We start from the raw sequence: 17,161 nt of genomic DNA on the forward strand, positions 1-17,161 counted from the left end.
ACTGTGAATCTACCTACCAGAAGTATGTTGAAATCTTTGTGAGTCTTCCTTCTGGCTCGTGCATCAGTGCTTGTGGTTGCCAGCTATTCAGAAAATATCCTTGCATTGAAACCTTATATTTCTCTAATATAGTGGGGAAAAAAAACAACCAAACCAAACAAAAACAACCAACAAAATTTGCCTTTGAAATCAACACAGAAAAAAAAATGTCTATTCTTTTGAAATTGTGGTCTAAAAGTTTTTAAAAATGACTATATTAAAGCTCTTAGGTAAGCTTCTTTATATTGCAATAAACAAGTACTTATATGCAAGAGAATCTCGGCAAAATACATTGCACAGGTGCTACGCATCTTAGGGATTTGAAAGGTGTGTTATGTATAAATTAGCTGTCACTTTTTTTCAATCCTGTAATGGAATGATGAGTTGTAATTTGCATAATCCTTTAAGAAGTCAAATTATACTGTCATGTAGCAGACTTAACATGCTAGCTAAGATTTCAGAGCTTTGCAGCTAATTACTATGTACCTTACAGGACAGTTAAATTGAAGTTGAGTCCTCTGCCTTTGCTGCCATTTGCTTTGTCCATTACTTAACAGAATCTGCACTGTTGGTAATGAGGTGTTGCTGCTATCACTGAAGTAAACGCTCGGCTCTGGAAAGGAAAGGCATTTCAGTGTATCAGAGCTTTGACTTGTGTTGCTTTGGCTAAGAAGGAAGTTTTTGTTTTTTTTTAAAACAATAGTCTAAATTGGAGTCTTCCCAAAAGGATAAAATTTTATGCTTTCCATAAAAGTTATGGAATATTGACTGAAGCAACAGTAACCTTTAATTAAATAAGTTATTCTATAGAAAATATGAAGTAAGGTAAACCTAGTTCCACTAAAGGCATCAGACCTTCCAGATAGACTTTGTGAATATACTTTGGTGTGTTTTTTGTCTAAAGACTCTTCCTTTGTAGTGGAGTTCCATTATTGAAAAAAAAAAAAAACCCTTTTTCCTTAAAAATCCTTTTCGAAAACAAGCTGGTGAGTTCTATATTCATTTACTCCTCCAGTTGGTTGTAGAGAATTTTCTTTCATGGTTTCCATTTTACAGTCAGCAAATTCTGGAGCCAGTGAAGGGACACAAAATGGATACCAGATGGAGCAGAGACTCTGCTCTCTATCTTTGCTATTTATTTTTCTTTGACTTTATTTCTTGATATTCTGTTGCCTAGACAGAATTTCTCATCAGAATTGGTATGATTAAAATGCAAAATTGTTACTGATCATACTTTTTGAAAAATTCTTGTTATCTGTAAGTCATCCTTATTGTGGCTCATAGTGGTCAGGTTTCTAGGACTTGCTAGTGATTTTGTGGCTCTGTTGTGATTCATGGAAACATGAAGAAACTTTTTGCTGTATAAGAAGGGGGTCCTTTAAGGACCATCTGAAAGCAGCAGTTAACTGTTGACCATTCAAGTAATTGGAGGCCAACAGCCAACTGTTGTTCACTTGTAATTAAGCAAATTTCAAGTGTCTGAAATCATCATCAGCATAGAGGTGGAGCCTTGTCAGTTTAAAGCTGGGAACTTGGATGAGGTCACTAGGAATTCAGCCCACAGTGTGGCTACCTTTCTAACTGTAGGTATCATCCCAAGGGCTGGAGTTTTTTTGTTTTTGTTTTTTTAAAAGGATTTGTGTTATTTGTAGTCAAGGTAGACACAGTAGGCAGTGCAGCTGTGACTGCCAGGGAAAGTCACTAGGGGGATATTCATAACAAGGAAATATTGGCAAATAAATGATGAAGAAGGGGAGGAAATCCCCAAGATGTTAAATTGGAGTACTGTCACTGAGATGATTAATGGTGTTGTGTATTTAGTGAGGATGCTTATCTGGATTGTCTTGAAACTATAGTGTACATTTCATAGCACCTATAAGAAAAGCATGTGGTGCATGAACACACTGAAAAGTCCGTGGATTCAGATTTTATTTTCCTGAGTGAGTACTTTCTTCAACTTCGTCTTTGGCTTCTGGCTATCAGGAAGCTGATGGTAATGTATGTTACATAGAAATATGTATATTTTATATAATAATAGTTGGCATTTGTGTAGTTTCCTTAGGGTTGAAAATATTTTCGAAAAAGATGGGTACTTTTCTAACACTATTGAGGGGTGAATAGTATCAATAATAGGGAAATGGTGGTTGCTCAGATTTCCTTTCTAGGTAAACTGGCAGAGTTGTTCATAGGGCTATGATAGATAAAAGACCAAACTTTTATCACTGATGAGGTCAGTTCTCTGTCAATTTCTGGTAAAGGGGTTGGTGGTCCTGGAAGGCACTCTAGCTTTCAGTTTTAAGCCATGATAATCCTGATTCTGTTTAATGAATTATCACTTGCCTTTAAGGATCTTTTGTCAGTGACTGCAGGGGCACCATTGGGCAGTTACTTAACTTTCTTGGGTCTCAATAATTACTACTAGACATAGGGATAGATACAGACTAATGACATATAATTTTATCTTCAATGAGCTTAGTCTGTTTTAGCACTGATTCAATTTTGCGGGCCCTCCCCAAATAGTGGGATAGAAGTCCAATTTAGTGGATCAAGATCAGAATTTAAAAAAAAATAGAAAAGAATAAAAAACTATAGTGCATTGTACTTAATGAGTGTGTGTTTTATCTTGTGAGGCTTCTGTTTTTGTTTAATGTGTGTATGTAAATGTACATAAAACATTTGTGTCAATGGGGTAGACCCTGAGATAAAACATTTGTGTTTTATATCCGAAAAAGATTGAGAGCTTCTGTAATAGAGTTGGTAGGTAAGTGTATAAACATAATAAGAATGGGTGTTACGTCATTGCGTTCAGGATACAGGGGGTTATAAAGAAAGAAATGGTCTGAAATGAAAAGGCTGCCCTATCTCTTCTGTCAGAATGTGCTGGTGCCGACTTGCATGGGCCCAGGAGAATCATTGTATGCACATCTTTCCCATTCTGTGATCCCTGACCTCATGTTAGTAACTGGAAATTGGGCAAAGTATTCGCACTATGGAAATTGGAAAGTGCTTCAAATCAGGTGCCCTCCTATCCCAATGAGTTGTTAAATATTTACCAGCACATCACTGTTCTTGATCCTTTCAACTGCAATTCTGTGGTTTTAGAATTGTGATTTTTTTTTTTACATTTTAAAACGTGGGATTTAGATGTTATTGGGAGTTATTAAATAATTTTTAGTAATATTGAAAATTTAAAGTACACAGGAATATAAAACCTGTGGTTAATTCAAAATGTCTATAATTTAGAGTTTTAAAATGGTAGTTATTCTAAGTTCTTATATTAAATATTTATGACATGGCCAACTAAAATTGTAGTCTGTGATAATTTTCTTGGCAAAGGGTAGGGTTTTCAAACACACTAACCATATTGTAAATATTTGACAAATTTTTTGTTAGTTATTTTGATAAGTGCTGAAACAGAACTCAGTCCTCTTTCTCCATTTTTCAAGATGTCTTTAAGTTGGCAATAATATCTCTGGATTTTAGTGAGTTCACCTGTAAAACAGTGGATTTGATTGGGAGATGCCACAGTTCTTTGCAATTAAAACAATTGTCTTATTTGTTTTCTCCATATTCAAGCAAAAGTGTGGAGAGTCTGAAAAAAAAAGACCACCCTTTTCAAAATAATTATGATAACTTTAAACTTCTAAATAAAAGCAAGAAAATATTTGAGTTGGAGGAAATGACATTTCCATGGACACGAGATGGAATTTTATCACAGAATACAGTGGCAGTCACTTGGGTTAAATATGTGATGGTGAGAAAAGATAACTGGGAAGGAGTAAACTGAGTAAGGCCTTGTAGAGCCTCAAATCTTGTCACAGTTTGGCCCTGTGGTCTGACAGTATTGTAGCTGGGTTCAAGAACAACGATTTCACTAATATTTAGAGAAGATGGAGTCTGAGGAGTCTGGGGAGACTGGAGCTTAAATGACTGTTTGGTGACCACATGCTGTGCTGTTGTAGGAATTCCTTCAGTACCCTAAATTTTATTTTTATTTTTTTTTAATTTTTATTTACTTATGATAGTGTCAGAGAGAGAGAGAGAGAGAGAGAGAGGCAGAGACACAGACAGAGGGAGAAGCAGGCTCCATGCACCGGGAGCCTGATGTGGGATTCGATCCCGGGTCTCCAGGATCGCGCCCTGGGCCAAAGGCAGGCGCCAAACCGCTGCGCCACCCAGGGATCCCAGTACCCTAAATTTTAAAGAGCTTTCACCCCAAGTTCCTCCTCTCCAAGATTAAGAAGGTGTTTGTCCTCGACTAGACAGTTGTTACCTATAGAGAAGGAAAGGGCCATTGGCCAAATTGGGAGAGTTGTCCAGGCCCCTTTACCTCCATGAAATTCATTCCTTCTTGGTACCTGGTGAGTGTTTCCTGTCCAGGCCTTTGCCAGAGGCACTTTTGTCATACCCCTCATTGCAGATCAGGTGTTGTTCACAGATAATGTTACTCTTCTCAGGGCCATTTGCATTTTAATAGGCAACTCTGAGTGAAAGAATTCAAGCAAAAAAGGGAGTTCTCCAATGGAATAATGTCAGGCACCTAGACAGGGATTGGAAATATTAATTTTGGGCTGGAAAAGGAGAGGGAATGTTTTCTTTCTTTCCTGAAAAGAAGAAACCCAGAATGAGGGTGCTCTCCTGCTCAGTATATCGTAAGGCTGGCTTTGGCCAAGAAGCGTGGGTTTGGAAGTGGACAAACCAGACTCCAAAAAGAGGAAATTAACGAGGTCCACAGACAAGAAGAGAACGAATAAAGAAGTAACTCCCCAGTCTTTATCAGCTGCGTTGTGCCAGACAGAGTGCTAACCAGTTGCACGTGTTCTCCCAATTAAGGAGAACAAGACAGGTTCCTTGTCAGGCAGGCTGCTGGGGGGATAGATGGTCACCTGTACTGACTGGGAGGGAAAGGTCAAGGAGGCTCTAGCCGCAGCAGCAGTGAATTTTTCTGGCTGTTTAACCTGATTGATTGATTGCAATTATACAGACCCCACACCCCCTCCCCTGCCATTGGAATAATTTATGCCAGTTGTAGTTGGATCAGTAAATAACAAAGAATTGAGAAAAGAGAAATATACAATGAACTTCATAAAGAGCTCTAATAGAATCTGCATGTTAAACAGACATTGAACTTCGTAGCAAGAACTGCTTCAAGCCTTTCAACATCCAAATGAATTCTAATTTCCACATCATGCCTTTCAGACCTCAGCATGGTTTCTGGTGTTTTCTCCCAGTTAATTTTAGCATCACACCAAAGATTTTTGCCTGTAAATGACTTGAAGTGGTATACTTTGGTAATGTGGATGGTATATTATTTAGGGCTAATGCCAGGCTAGCTTAAAAAGGAGCTAATTTATTCATTCATTTAACAACTATATTTTGATCTTCACCCATGGGTCAGGTGTTGTTCTGCATAAACTGACTTAGAGGTGACTAAGAAAACCTTTGCCCTGCAGAAGCCTAGAAGACTGATGTGAACAAGTAATTGGGATTCTGTGTAAGAGCTATCTTACTATGAAAGGGTGTGTGTGAGTTTAAACAGTGGAGGTAGGTGATCTTCACAGAGGAGATTTTGATTTGGGGGAGAGATTTTGATTGCTTGAGGTACTGATTTGAGCCCAAAGACAGGTATTTCTGGCATAAGAAATTGCAGATGGCATGTGTCAGGAGTGGAGGGCACAATAAGGGTGATAGGACTTGAGGCTGGAGAAGGGGAAGCTGAGTCATTGGGGTGGACTGCCATCCTGGGCGAACCCTGGAGAAGCTTTCAGAAAAAGGAGATTGTGGTGGAGACTGCAAGTCAGAAAACCGCTTGTAAATTGCTTAGCCCTGACAGGCAGGAAACCTGTAAGAGTGGCCCACCATCTCAGCCTCTCTTTGTTGGGAAACTCCTCTCATGTGCTTTGCATAGAGAATGTGCAGTCATGCTGTGTTTGTTAGTTTGAAGCTATTTTTGACTTCTAAACATCTTGTAGGACACTACCAGTATGAAAACCAGTTAAGGCCTGTCTATAAGTTCATTACTTTTCCTGGTTTGAGGTACTCCATATTTGCCTCTTTCCTCCCAGATCACTTATAACTCAAGATAAACTAATGGCAGAGAGTAAAAATAATGGACAGGCACAGGAGACATGACTTAAAATGAAAGAATATTAATTGGCTTTACCTGAGTGTATATTTTCGTGATGAGAGAAGTGCCTGTCTCGATTTTTAAAAAATAATTGGCTACTGACACACCTGAAGTATGTATAAGAACTCTCTAGAAACTTGAGAAGGCAAAGGTCAAGGTGAGAGGAATAGAGCTACAATGAACCTTTTGTATGTGTGCTGTTGAACTACAGTGTTCAAAATCACTCACAGTGGTTTCAGAGAGAGACCAGGAGACTCCTGTGCTTGTGCCCAGGTCTTAAAAAATAATACAGCAAACTTAAAGTTATATATACACTATGGTTTTAATAAATTCTCACCTTAAGAACAGCTTGTTCTGTGTGTTCTGTGTAAAGGTGTCTTGAGTGAATTTTTGGACTTAGTTTATGCATTAGAGTGGAAAAATTATGCTTTAGTCTTGGTGAGCACGTATTTTAAGAGATCCACAGGTCCACACAATAGTATTTAATCCTTGCTAGAGGTAGTTAAACCTCCTGGAAATGGATCAGAGTTTGATCCTCACCCCATAATGATTAGATCTGGGACTGTGGCTAAGTTTCTTAACTCGTAATGCTCCGGTTTTCTCACTTCTAAAATGGGGTAAGAATGAAAATGATCTGATAGCTGTTTTGGAGAATCAGTGGGTGAATGCCTTGACATTTTAAAAAATATTCATGATAAGTTGGTACTTAGTATGATTTTTTTTTTTTAACCACCATTTTGCAGATAACAGGGGTCTTAAGCGAGCTGGACCAGTGCACTCAAGGTTAAGAAGGCAGGATAAGGTGAAATTGAGTTTAGCATCACCAAATGATTGCTCACTGGACCAATCTGCTCTCCCATCCCCTTACCTGTTGTTGTAAATTAAGTTTTATTAGACCACAACATACCCATCCACTTCTACATTGCCTGTGACTGTTTTTGTGTTAGTGGCAGGGTTGAGTAGTGCTGACAGAGACCATATGGTCCACAGTCTCAAATGTTCACTATGTGGCCCTTGACAAAAAATTTGACTCTGCATTAAACCTCAGTCTGTTTGACTTAGAGCATAAGGCCCACACCATAAAACACTGGTGCTTGGCATAGAAGTTCTCACTAAATGAATACTTCTTTGTTCCTCCTTTAACTTAAGGTACAAGTGTTCATATCAAAGAACTCATGTCAAAAAAAACTCATGTCTGCAAAATAGAAATAGTAAACATTCACCTTCCAGTGGGGTGAGCCATTGTGGCTGTGGAAATGCTGAATTCCTAAAAGAACACCTCCTGAATTCTGTATTCTATCTGCCACTTGTTACTATGCTTTATATAATGTAACTTGCAAGAAAGAATTTCCGTCTTCAGAACATTCAAAGTAAAGTACATACTTAAAGGGAATAATTCTGAACTTCAATGAATATTCAGAATGGGGTAAATTAACCTCCAACAGAAATTTTCTTATTCCTTGGAAATTTAGAAAATCTTCCTCATGAAAAATAAAATGTGGAATCCCCACTTTTTGAGCGATAGATCATAATACTATATAAACAGTGTGTTTATAGTAGGGAAAAATGCCATAGGATTTATCTTTTCATGACAAGATTTATAATTTATAGATTTTAAAAGATTTTTATAGATCTATAATACCTTTCCTAATAGTTTTCCCAAGAAGAAAGGGATGAGGTTATGATTTCAACTTGACCCTACTCAGAACTTTTATTTCCATGCATTGGTCTATTATTGGTTCTGGGAACTCCCTGTCCTCTGTTCAGTAAATGACCTCAGGTTTGGATTTGTGTTATTTTGGAGCTTAGGGAGCACACTGTGCATCCTGTCAACTTGTATTGGGGAGATAATCTTAGAATTTCTTTTGACTAAGCCCACTGCCATGACTTTGGGTTAGTGAATGGGCAGATTCTTACATTAGTTTTATTTTCTCTTGGGATAGCTGAATATTCTTCAGAAAGGTGCAATACATTTTCATTCTGGAACACTTGGAAAATGCAGATAAACATAGAGGAAAACTACAACTTTTGTAGTTGTGCCGCCCATAGATAACCACTGTTCATAACTTTGGGTCTATATATAATTGGGTTGATAAGCATGTCATGTTTGACAGGTATCTACATATATAGGCATTTTGTCATGCATTTGTCCTGAAGTTGTCTCAGCTAGGAAGCTTCTGGGGCCATGTTCTAACTGGTACACAAGCAGCTTATTTAAGGGAAGCTAGAAGCTGTAGGGTCACCTTCCATTTAGAAACCATGTTTTGCAGAGATTTCCCTTCGTGAAATTTTTTTTTTCCTGTTGCAGTTTGTATATTCCTTCTCAACTTCTATCAGCTTCTTGTTTGGGAAACTTCTTGTGCTTGGTGGCAGGGGAGAGAGCATTCCAGCAGGAACCAGTGATGTTAGTGGCATTAGTGACTGAAATCTTCAGCAGAAAAATTCCTTCCCTACCATCTCAATTTGCTTTTTATCTAGTACTTCATCATTTAGAAATAGTTTTGAAAGTTAGAAGATGAAACAAATGGTGAGAAGGGTGTGGTAGGTTGTAGTAACAAGGCTTTTTAAGATTAGAACATGTACATGTGTAAGAAGTAACTGCTGGATGATGAGATGGAGTTTTCTGGTCACTTTACACATTCTCACATGCCACATCTACATCATTATTGAGGTTGCTTATAAAGTGAGTTCTATTTATTGTGTTCAGCACTGAGCTATTTTGCTCTGGTTTTCAAAACAGAAAAACCTGGGTCTTGGGAGAATTTTGGTTCAAAGGCCAGCATGTAAGGAAAGCGTTCTTGGGTGATTTTTCTATTGTCAAACGTGAGACCTTTGTGATGCCCTTAGCAGGGTGAGGATTCTTTGGAATTGACTGTTTGAGATTTATGTGATTAAATAGATGATCACTACATCCTACTTAAAACCTAATTGGCCTTCCCTCCCTTCCTCTCAGACCAGTTATAAAAGAATCTCAGCAATAAATGCTAAATGCAGTGGTATCTATATATTTGATTATGTAACGAGCCTCACTCTTTGCCTTTTCTTACTAGGTACCAATGAGGAGAGTCCGGTTTCTTGCACTAGCATTTGTCCTCACTTGCATTTCAACCAACATAAGCTTTCATAACAGCATCTTTTCTCGACTGTTTCCTGTCAGGGGTACTCAGAGCAAATCAGAGCCAATCGCATGCCTTGACCTTGAAACCAGGAGGTACAGGGTGTTCTTGAGGATTGTCCTCTTCTCTACTTCCACTAATGAAACTTTTTTAGGAGTGAAATGGAGTCTGTATGGTGCATTCAGGCATGGAACCTCCTGTCTTGTGTGCTTTAAACACCAGCTGGATTTCCTGGTGAAGAACATGTTTGCAGTAATCATGGGGAGGTCTTTGTTCACTTCCAGAAAAGGAGCATGATTTTCTAGTGACTACCTAACTGCTTGATGGCTTGAAAGGGGAAAAATAAGCAACAGCTTGGATTCTCATCTCCCTGGAGAAATTCATCATGTGTCCTAAGTCTTGAATTAATAATGGTGAAAGCAGTGACATTCATGTCACCATGTTTTTAAAAGAAGAGGTTTGGAGACTTATCCAGTGGGGAGGATGGTGAAGGGTAGGGGGACTTCTTGAGCTCTTATAAAATTGATGATCAATAAATTCATTTGATAGTGGGATTGTTTACCCTCTTTTCTGAATGCTGCTTTTAAGACCTAGAAATAAATTTGTGAGGCTGGTAGGAATAAATAAAGCTGATTTTAAAAAATATTTACTGTACTTGTGAAATGTCTTGGGGAAGGGAAGACTAGAAAACTAGAATTATGGGCTGGCAGATTTTAAGTAGAATACATTTTTACAAGAATCTAGTGGCAAGTTTGGTTCACTTATACCACATACACCTTTATTGGCTCTCTTCAGGAGGAGTTTGCCAGACACAAATGATTGCTGTGATATAGTGTTTTCACAACTTCAGGCTCTGAGCTATAGAGAATGAATACAGCTGAATTTATTCTTCCATCCACAGGAAATACTCACAGAAGGTGAGATCTTCCATTGTGATACAAAATTGATCTTCTGTGAACAACATAAGTTTTAACTCTTGACTTTGAAGTTGTGGTTGAGTTTCACCATTCCTGCTTCTGTGTTGGCTGGTTTTCTGTATGCAGGGAGATAGAGGAGGCTGACATCAGGAGAGAAGTAACCTGTTCCAACTCTAGTGTTCTGTGGTCTCTAGGCATTGTTGTAATTGACCTTCACATCCATATTTGAAGCTATTAGGTAATATTCTCATTTGGCACTAAAGAAAATGAAGGCACAGAGCTTGGGTGGCTGCTCAACTTACATAGCTAATAAGGTTTAATCTGATGACTGTTCATGACAGAACACTACAGGTCAGTGTGGCCCAGCAGTTCCACTTTCAATTGGATGAAGTGGCCGTTTGGAGCAGGATGATACTAGTCCATAAGAAACATCCACTGTACAAGAGTAGTTTGTTGAAATCTAGTTCTGTAGAAGAACAAGACCCTGAGGAACTTAAAGCCTCATCTATAGAAAAGAATAAGTATGCTGTATCTGAATGCTAATTGTTTAATGGCCTTTGTATGCATACCTGTATATTCTCCAGTAGGGGGACAATTAGATCTGCCCTTTGCAGGATAAGGACAGATGAAATTTCCAGTTATCACACAAAAGTAGATGAGTCCCAAGTTTTCATCTTCAGTCCTACCTCTTTGCCAACTTGAGTTTTGTATTTCCAAATGACTTGAGGTTTCTACTTGTGGTTTGCTTGACCTCAGCGTACACATGTAATGGTCAGCAAATTTGCAGGCACTTCTATAGACATTGCCAATTAATCCGTTTTTTTTTTTTTTTTGCCAATTAATCCTTACAGCAACCCAGTGAACTGTTTTTATCTTTCTCTATGAAAACAAAACAAAACAAAACCCAACACTAAACAAAAACCCTTTGAGTCCTAGATGTTAAGTGATATGAACACTTTCACACAGCTGTCATGGGGTAGGGCCTGCCTGAAGAGTGTGACCTTACTCATTTCCCAGTGTGGGGTTCCCTCTACGACTGTGCAGCCATTCCCCCAAAACAGAGCTCTGTGTTTTCCTTAAAATTATCCTCTCCTACCCTGTACTACTTACACTTTATCCTAATTTTTGTAGTCATTGAGGCTTGCTCTTGGACTCTTGTCCTCTTGTCTCCAATAGTCTGTTTTTAGCATTATTTCTTGTAAAACACAAAACCAAAACCAAAAAACTTACCTTCTGTTCCCACCTCCTTGACCTAAATTATTTTGTGCCTAGCTTGTTACAGTCTTCTGTTTAGTTGTCTTATCTCCTATCTCCTTCAAATTAAGATAAATGCTAGAGTTCTCCTGTATATGAAGTACTGTGCAAGGGAATGCAAAAGTATCTTTTCGGACCACCCTATATTTACCAGATTAAAATCCTGTTCAAAGTCCTTAATGGTTCCATCTTACTGTATGGTGTCTATCGTCTTAGTGTTCAAGACCCACTGGTCTTGAGCCAATCTGTCTTCCCTTTCCCCCCAACTAGGGTACCTCTCACCAGAAGTTCTCTCTGCTCCTATGAGCCATGTCCACTTAATCTTGGTAGGCACAACACACACAGACTGACTCTGTGCTTCAGCATTATCCACAGTGTTTCTCTCTTTTCTTAATTCAGCATATTTATTTTGGTACCTTCTACCCAGGAACTGTTGTGTTGGGATAGTGAACTAAGACCAGAATCTCTTTCCTCAGAGTTGGAGGGCATTAGAGACTGATAGTAAATAGTTAAAGTTACAAACTGAGAATACGATATTGTCTATGCAGTCGTGGTCAGTGCTGTGGAACAAAAATGGAGAAGGTTAAGAAGGAATTAGGAGTTCCGGGTGAAGAGGAGTGTGTTATGGTTTCAAGTAGGTGCAACCCCATTTAAGATGATGACATTTGAGGGGATCCCTGGGTGGCTCAGTGGTTTAGTGCCTGCCTTCGGCCCAGGTGTGATCTTAGAGTCCTGGGATCGAGTCCTACATCAGGCTCCCTGCATGGATCCTGCTTCTCCCTCTGCCTGTGTCTCTGCCTCTCTGTCTCTCTCATGAATAAATAAAATCTTAAATGACATTTGAATAAAGACTGCTAGGAAGTGAGGTGGTTAGGCCCAGATAGCCCTGGGGAAATTTCTCCAGGCAGAGTGAGCACCTGCCATAAAGGCCCAGAAGCTGAAGCACTTTTGCCACTTTTGAAGATTGTGGGGAGGCTGGTGCAGTGGGTCAGAAAGAGCAAGGACTCTGGCTAGATGCAGGGAGGAGGGGTCATGGGGGCCACCACATAGGACCCTGGTAAGGCCTTTGGCCTTTCAGCCTCCACCGGAAATGGGGCCTTGGGAGGATTGGGACTTGAAAACTAATGGGATCTGACTGAAGTTTTAGAATCAGCCCGCTGCTAGCTGAGCATGTGCTTCAGGGGAACATGGGTGGAAACAGGGAAACTTGTGCAGAGACTATCATGGTCACCATCAGCATGGTTTACATGGAGGGTGTGGAAGTAGAAGTGGTGAGAAGAATTGGGAGTCTGATATATTCTGAAGGAAGAGCCAACAGGATTTTCTGAGGGAGTGGATTGAAAGGCAATACAAAAGGAGGAAGAAAGTCAATATTGAATCCAGGATTCAATTCTAATGCATCATTTACTCTGTATCACATGTGAGGTGGCATTCAGTTGTCTATACGCAAATAAGTACCCTTAGGAACTCTTAAATTGAATGAGGAGGCAGGTCATAAACTTATAAGTGAAAGTATAAGAGACTATGTGTCTGTCTATGGATGTAGATCTTAATAAGAGTGCAAGTTCCTTTAAGATATGTATTCATTTATCAATCCACAAACCTTTCTTAGGTACTTACTAAAGGGCAGTGGTCATCTTACCTTCTCAGTAGTGCTAAATGGAATTAGAGGCAGTTTCAGTATAGTGGACAAGAACACAGGCTCTAATGAGACTGAGGGATTCCAACCCTATTTGAGTCATTTATTTTGCTAGGTGATCTTGAACAAGTTACATAAGTTCTCTGTTCCCTGTTTTTCTGGTCTGTAAATTGGTAGTTAATTTCTCTCCTAGGGTTTGCTATAGGAGTAAATGAACAAATGCGTGTAAAGTCCTTACAACAATGCTGGTACATATTAAGTGTTCAGATAGTGTTTATCTTTCCTAAGTGTTTAGGAAAAATTAGTTAAAAGAGGATTAACATTTGGAATGACTTTCCTTCTTTAAACCCCATGTTCAAGACCTGCCAAGCTGCATGGGTAATAAATGTGAATAATAAGATCTCATAGTAAGCCTTGCTTTTCAGCTGATGGTTAAAAATAACAGGAGAGAATTGCATTATGATCAGTCTGATACCTGCCTCTCTTTAGAGGTGGACATGGAGGTTGGTCAGTATCCCTCTGGGTACATTTGATTGACAGACTGGCAAACAGTATTTAAATACCTAACACATAAAACGATCAATGTTTTCTTATTATTTTGTAGCTTAAAATGTTGAATGTATATTAAAATGAGAAAAATAATTTTCAGGATAGATATGACTTTCCTAGTACATAAAAGCAAGGAGATCACATCAAGAAGGGAATATTATCTTTTTGCCCAAATACAGGAAATTACTATTTTTCCCTCCATGTTTTTATTTTGATACCTAATATTGCCTTTCTTTTCTTTCTTTTTTTATTTCTCATGTGGTAGTCTTCCTTTCATCCCCCTTATTATCAGCAACTAATTGGGCCTCCATATCCAGGAAGTAGCAGTGTGTTGCTGCTGTGGAACTCGTGCAGACATGTTTAGTGTCAGGGGTGGTTTGAAGAGCAGCTTAATTCTGCTTTCTTGGTGCTTGGTACTTCAGAGCACTTGGGCTGTTTGAGCTCAGTATTTCTGATCTCATTCTATACATTCTAGATGGCAATGTAGACAGTGGCTGTCAATGAGTAACAGGTAAATATTGAACAGGGGAGCCCTTTTGATTAACTTTGTGGATCATTATTTGAAAGTAGCTTGCAGTCAGAACAGCTCCATCACTCATGATCATAGCACATGACTTGGGGGTTCACAGCATCAAGCTGTTGGTTGGGAAGCTGAGGTTGTAGTCTTTGTTCTGTACCTGGTCCTGCATTCATGCAGTACTAGACTAGTTAGAACTATCTAGTAAGCAAAATGGTGATGATTTAACACAATAGGAATGCAAGACACTTAGGATGATGAAGCACAAAGAATGATCTAGATGGACTTTGCACTATATGGCTATGAATATAATAAGCAAATTTTTAATATTTTGAACTTTAATTGTTTAAATTTTTTATAGAGATCCAGAAATTGTTTAATATGGAATTTAGACAGTTATGGCAGATTGAAAGTGAATTTTTGATCCTACTAGTTTGTGCTAAAAAGAAATAATTCCAGCCTGATCTGATTCTTAAGATTTAGTTTATATCACCTAACAGGTGAAACTGTTTCAATGACACATTTACTCAGAAGGTCGTTCTATGATCAATTTTCTGTTAAGTGATTTGGATCCAGTTGTTGAACCTCATGGTACATTAATGGTTTATCACCACTTCAAACAATATCATTATAGTTATTAATATTTTTGAGTTCCCATCAATGAATATTTCATGGTACTCAGTGAAAAGACCCAGATAAGATTGAATAAAAAAAAGAAAGCTACCTTGTCTCAAACATTTCTAGGTCAACACTAATATGATCATTAAAAGATACAGATAGATCATGGTGGGTTCATTCACACGTCTGCAGGAGATACCTAATTCAGTTAGTTAGGTCATCCTAAAGTATTTTTATAAGGTTATCATTTTCTAGTGAATCTTAGTTGTTGAGTCTTTTAATCATGTCCAGCTATAGAAATATTCAGAAAACTAAGTGCGATAATTAAGATCATTAAAATAACCAATAACAGCAATGCAAACCTATCTCCTTCTTATCCTTAATCTAGAGCAATAGTTAATAGATGGGTATTTTATGACGTTATAAATATATAATCCAACATTTTAAATTTACTTCATTAAATGGATTAATGTCACTATTACTTGCTGCTGAACATGTATGAACCAAAGAAGTGACAAAATCTATATAAACTAAAAGATAATTTTATTCTGAAAATAATTTGAATAAGGAGTACAATAGAAGTAGTAATACTAATTAGAACTGTAAATTACATGATTCTATCACATTTCTGAGAAAGGGGTTCTATGTTGATATCACTTTTAAAAATGTGCTTCAAATCAGTTTTTAAATCATGGAAAATAGTAATATTGTCAGTTTATTCTAGACTAGTTGAGAGGAACCATTCTCCTGCCATGTCCCAACTTCTCCCAGAAAGGGAAAGAACTTAAAACTTCTTTGAGAAAATAACCTCAGTTAGGCAGTACTATTCACAAAGTAATGTGTTGGGAATCATATATTATATTTTGAACTCTAAATAAACCTATCACTTACATGCAAAATATGCAATAGATTAAAAATCCAACTTAACAAATGTGAAATTTCTTTAGAGTAGAAATACACTGAATGCCTGTGCTGTATCAAGAGCAGTAACAGGCTACTGTATTGGTCTCTTTCTCCAGAGAAGCCAGGATCTAATTTGGATTAGGTTCCAAGTGAACATGTGTTAGGTGGTCCCATCTTAACCCCACCAGAAAACTAAAAAATAATTTGATATAAATCTTTGTTTAGAACTGAAATAGCAGGGGATGCAGTGGGTCAAGGTAGAATTGGCAGGGCCATGTGGAAATGTGTACACATGGCATGGTTATCTAGCAAAGCCAATACTTTTAAGCCTTTGGTTTCTTAAAATTATAGGCAGTGAATTCAGCATTTAATCTTTCTCTTTATGGGGCAGGAAGCTTGGCACACAGTATTCTTTTGTGTAGACTTGTGACCCATACTATAATTGTTATATTTCTAAGAAAATACATAAAAAGAAAAAATATACATAGAATAAAAATACTTGGCTTTTAATATTAAAAATTTCCTAATTTTTACAACTTAGAGTTTTATGTTTATACCCCAAAAGGAGATAGAATGAATTAGATGAGGAGTACCTAAATAATGGTGACATCTTTACTGCCTTTTAATAATATATTTTAGTCATTAGCTACCTTGGTAATGTTTGAGGAAAATGGAATACACTGGGCTAGGATGGCAGTGACTTTGAAAATTATTCGGCTCTACCCAAGAGCAAATACTCTCTTTTTGTAAGAAATTTTATTTTATTTTTTTAAATTAATTTTTATTGGTGTTCAATTTACCAACATACAGAGAAACACTCAGTGCTCATCCCGTCAAGTGTCCGCCTCAGTGCCCGTCACCCATTCCCCTCCACCCTGTAAGAAATTTTAGATATTCCTTAATCTCAAGGAAGTTTTAGGCCAGCAGGGAAATTAAAATAGATATTAATTTACTGATTTGATAATTACTGAATGATAATTACTAAGTGATAAGCATTGTTCTATGCCCTAGGGATTCCATGGTAAACAGGACATCTAAAGTTGCTACAAGTATGGAGTATGGAGTTTATACTCATTTGTGGAGGGCAGACAATATGCAGATGCATGTGTAATTTTTAAAAAGTAGCACTCTATAGTATGAAAGAAATTAAATGAGGACAAGGAGGCGGAGCATGATTAACTGCTTTTGTTACCAGAGAGGGCATATTAAGTACCTTAAGAATGACAAGTGTCTCTGTTCTCTCCAAGTACAGACAAGTCCATTTATAGGTGTAGAGAATTAGGGAACTCTTGTTGGGGAAAATGGGAATTAAGCTGGCCTTTGATAGCTGGGAACGGACAAGACATGTTTGTATATGACAGAGCTTAGAAATAAGAGTTTCTGTTAAGGGCTAACTAGAAATAGAGGGTAAGGTTGATGGGACCTGAAGAGAAAATTTTGGATTAGACATTTTCTATGGTTTTGGTATATTGAAGAATAGTG

The 17,161-nt window shown here is 37.9% G+C and overlaps 1 protein-coding gene across 13 annotated transcripts in view; it reads left to right on the forward strand.

Annotated features, from left to right (window-relative positions):
* NPAS3 (neuronal PAS domain protein 3) overlaps window positions 1-17,161 on the forward strand; it is an 832,714-nt gene that overhangs the window by 112,388 nt on the left and 703,165 nt on the right. For 8 of the 13 annotated variants that reach the window (XM_072761402.1, XM_072761390.1, XM_072761391.1 and 5 more), the window contains exon 2: window positions 1-22. This exon is cut by the window's left edge and continues 68 nt beyond it. The exons of the other annotated variants lie outside the window; for them this stretch is intronic. In XM_072761402.1, coding sequence (XP_072617503.1) covers window positions 1-22 — 22 coding nt within the window. The remainder of the gene's footprint in view (window positions 23-17,161) is intronic. 13 annotated transcript variants of the gene reach the window in all.

The sequence above is a fragment of the Vulpes vulpes genome, chromosome 6 (genome assembly GCF_048418805.1).
Source record: "Vulpes vulpes isolate BD-2025 chromosome 6, VulVul3, whole genome shotgun sequence".
Lineage (NCBI taxonomy): Eukaryota > Metazoa > Chordata > Mammalia > Carnivora > Canidae > Vulpes > Vulpes vulpes.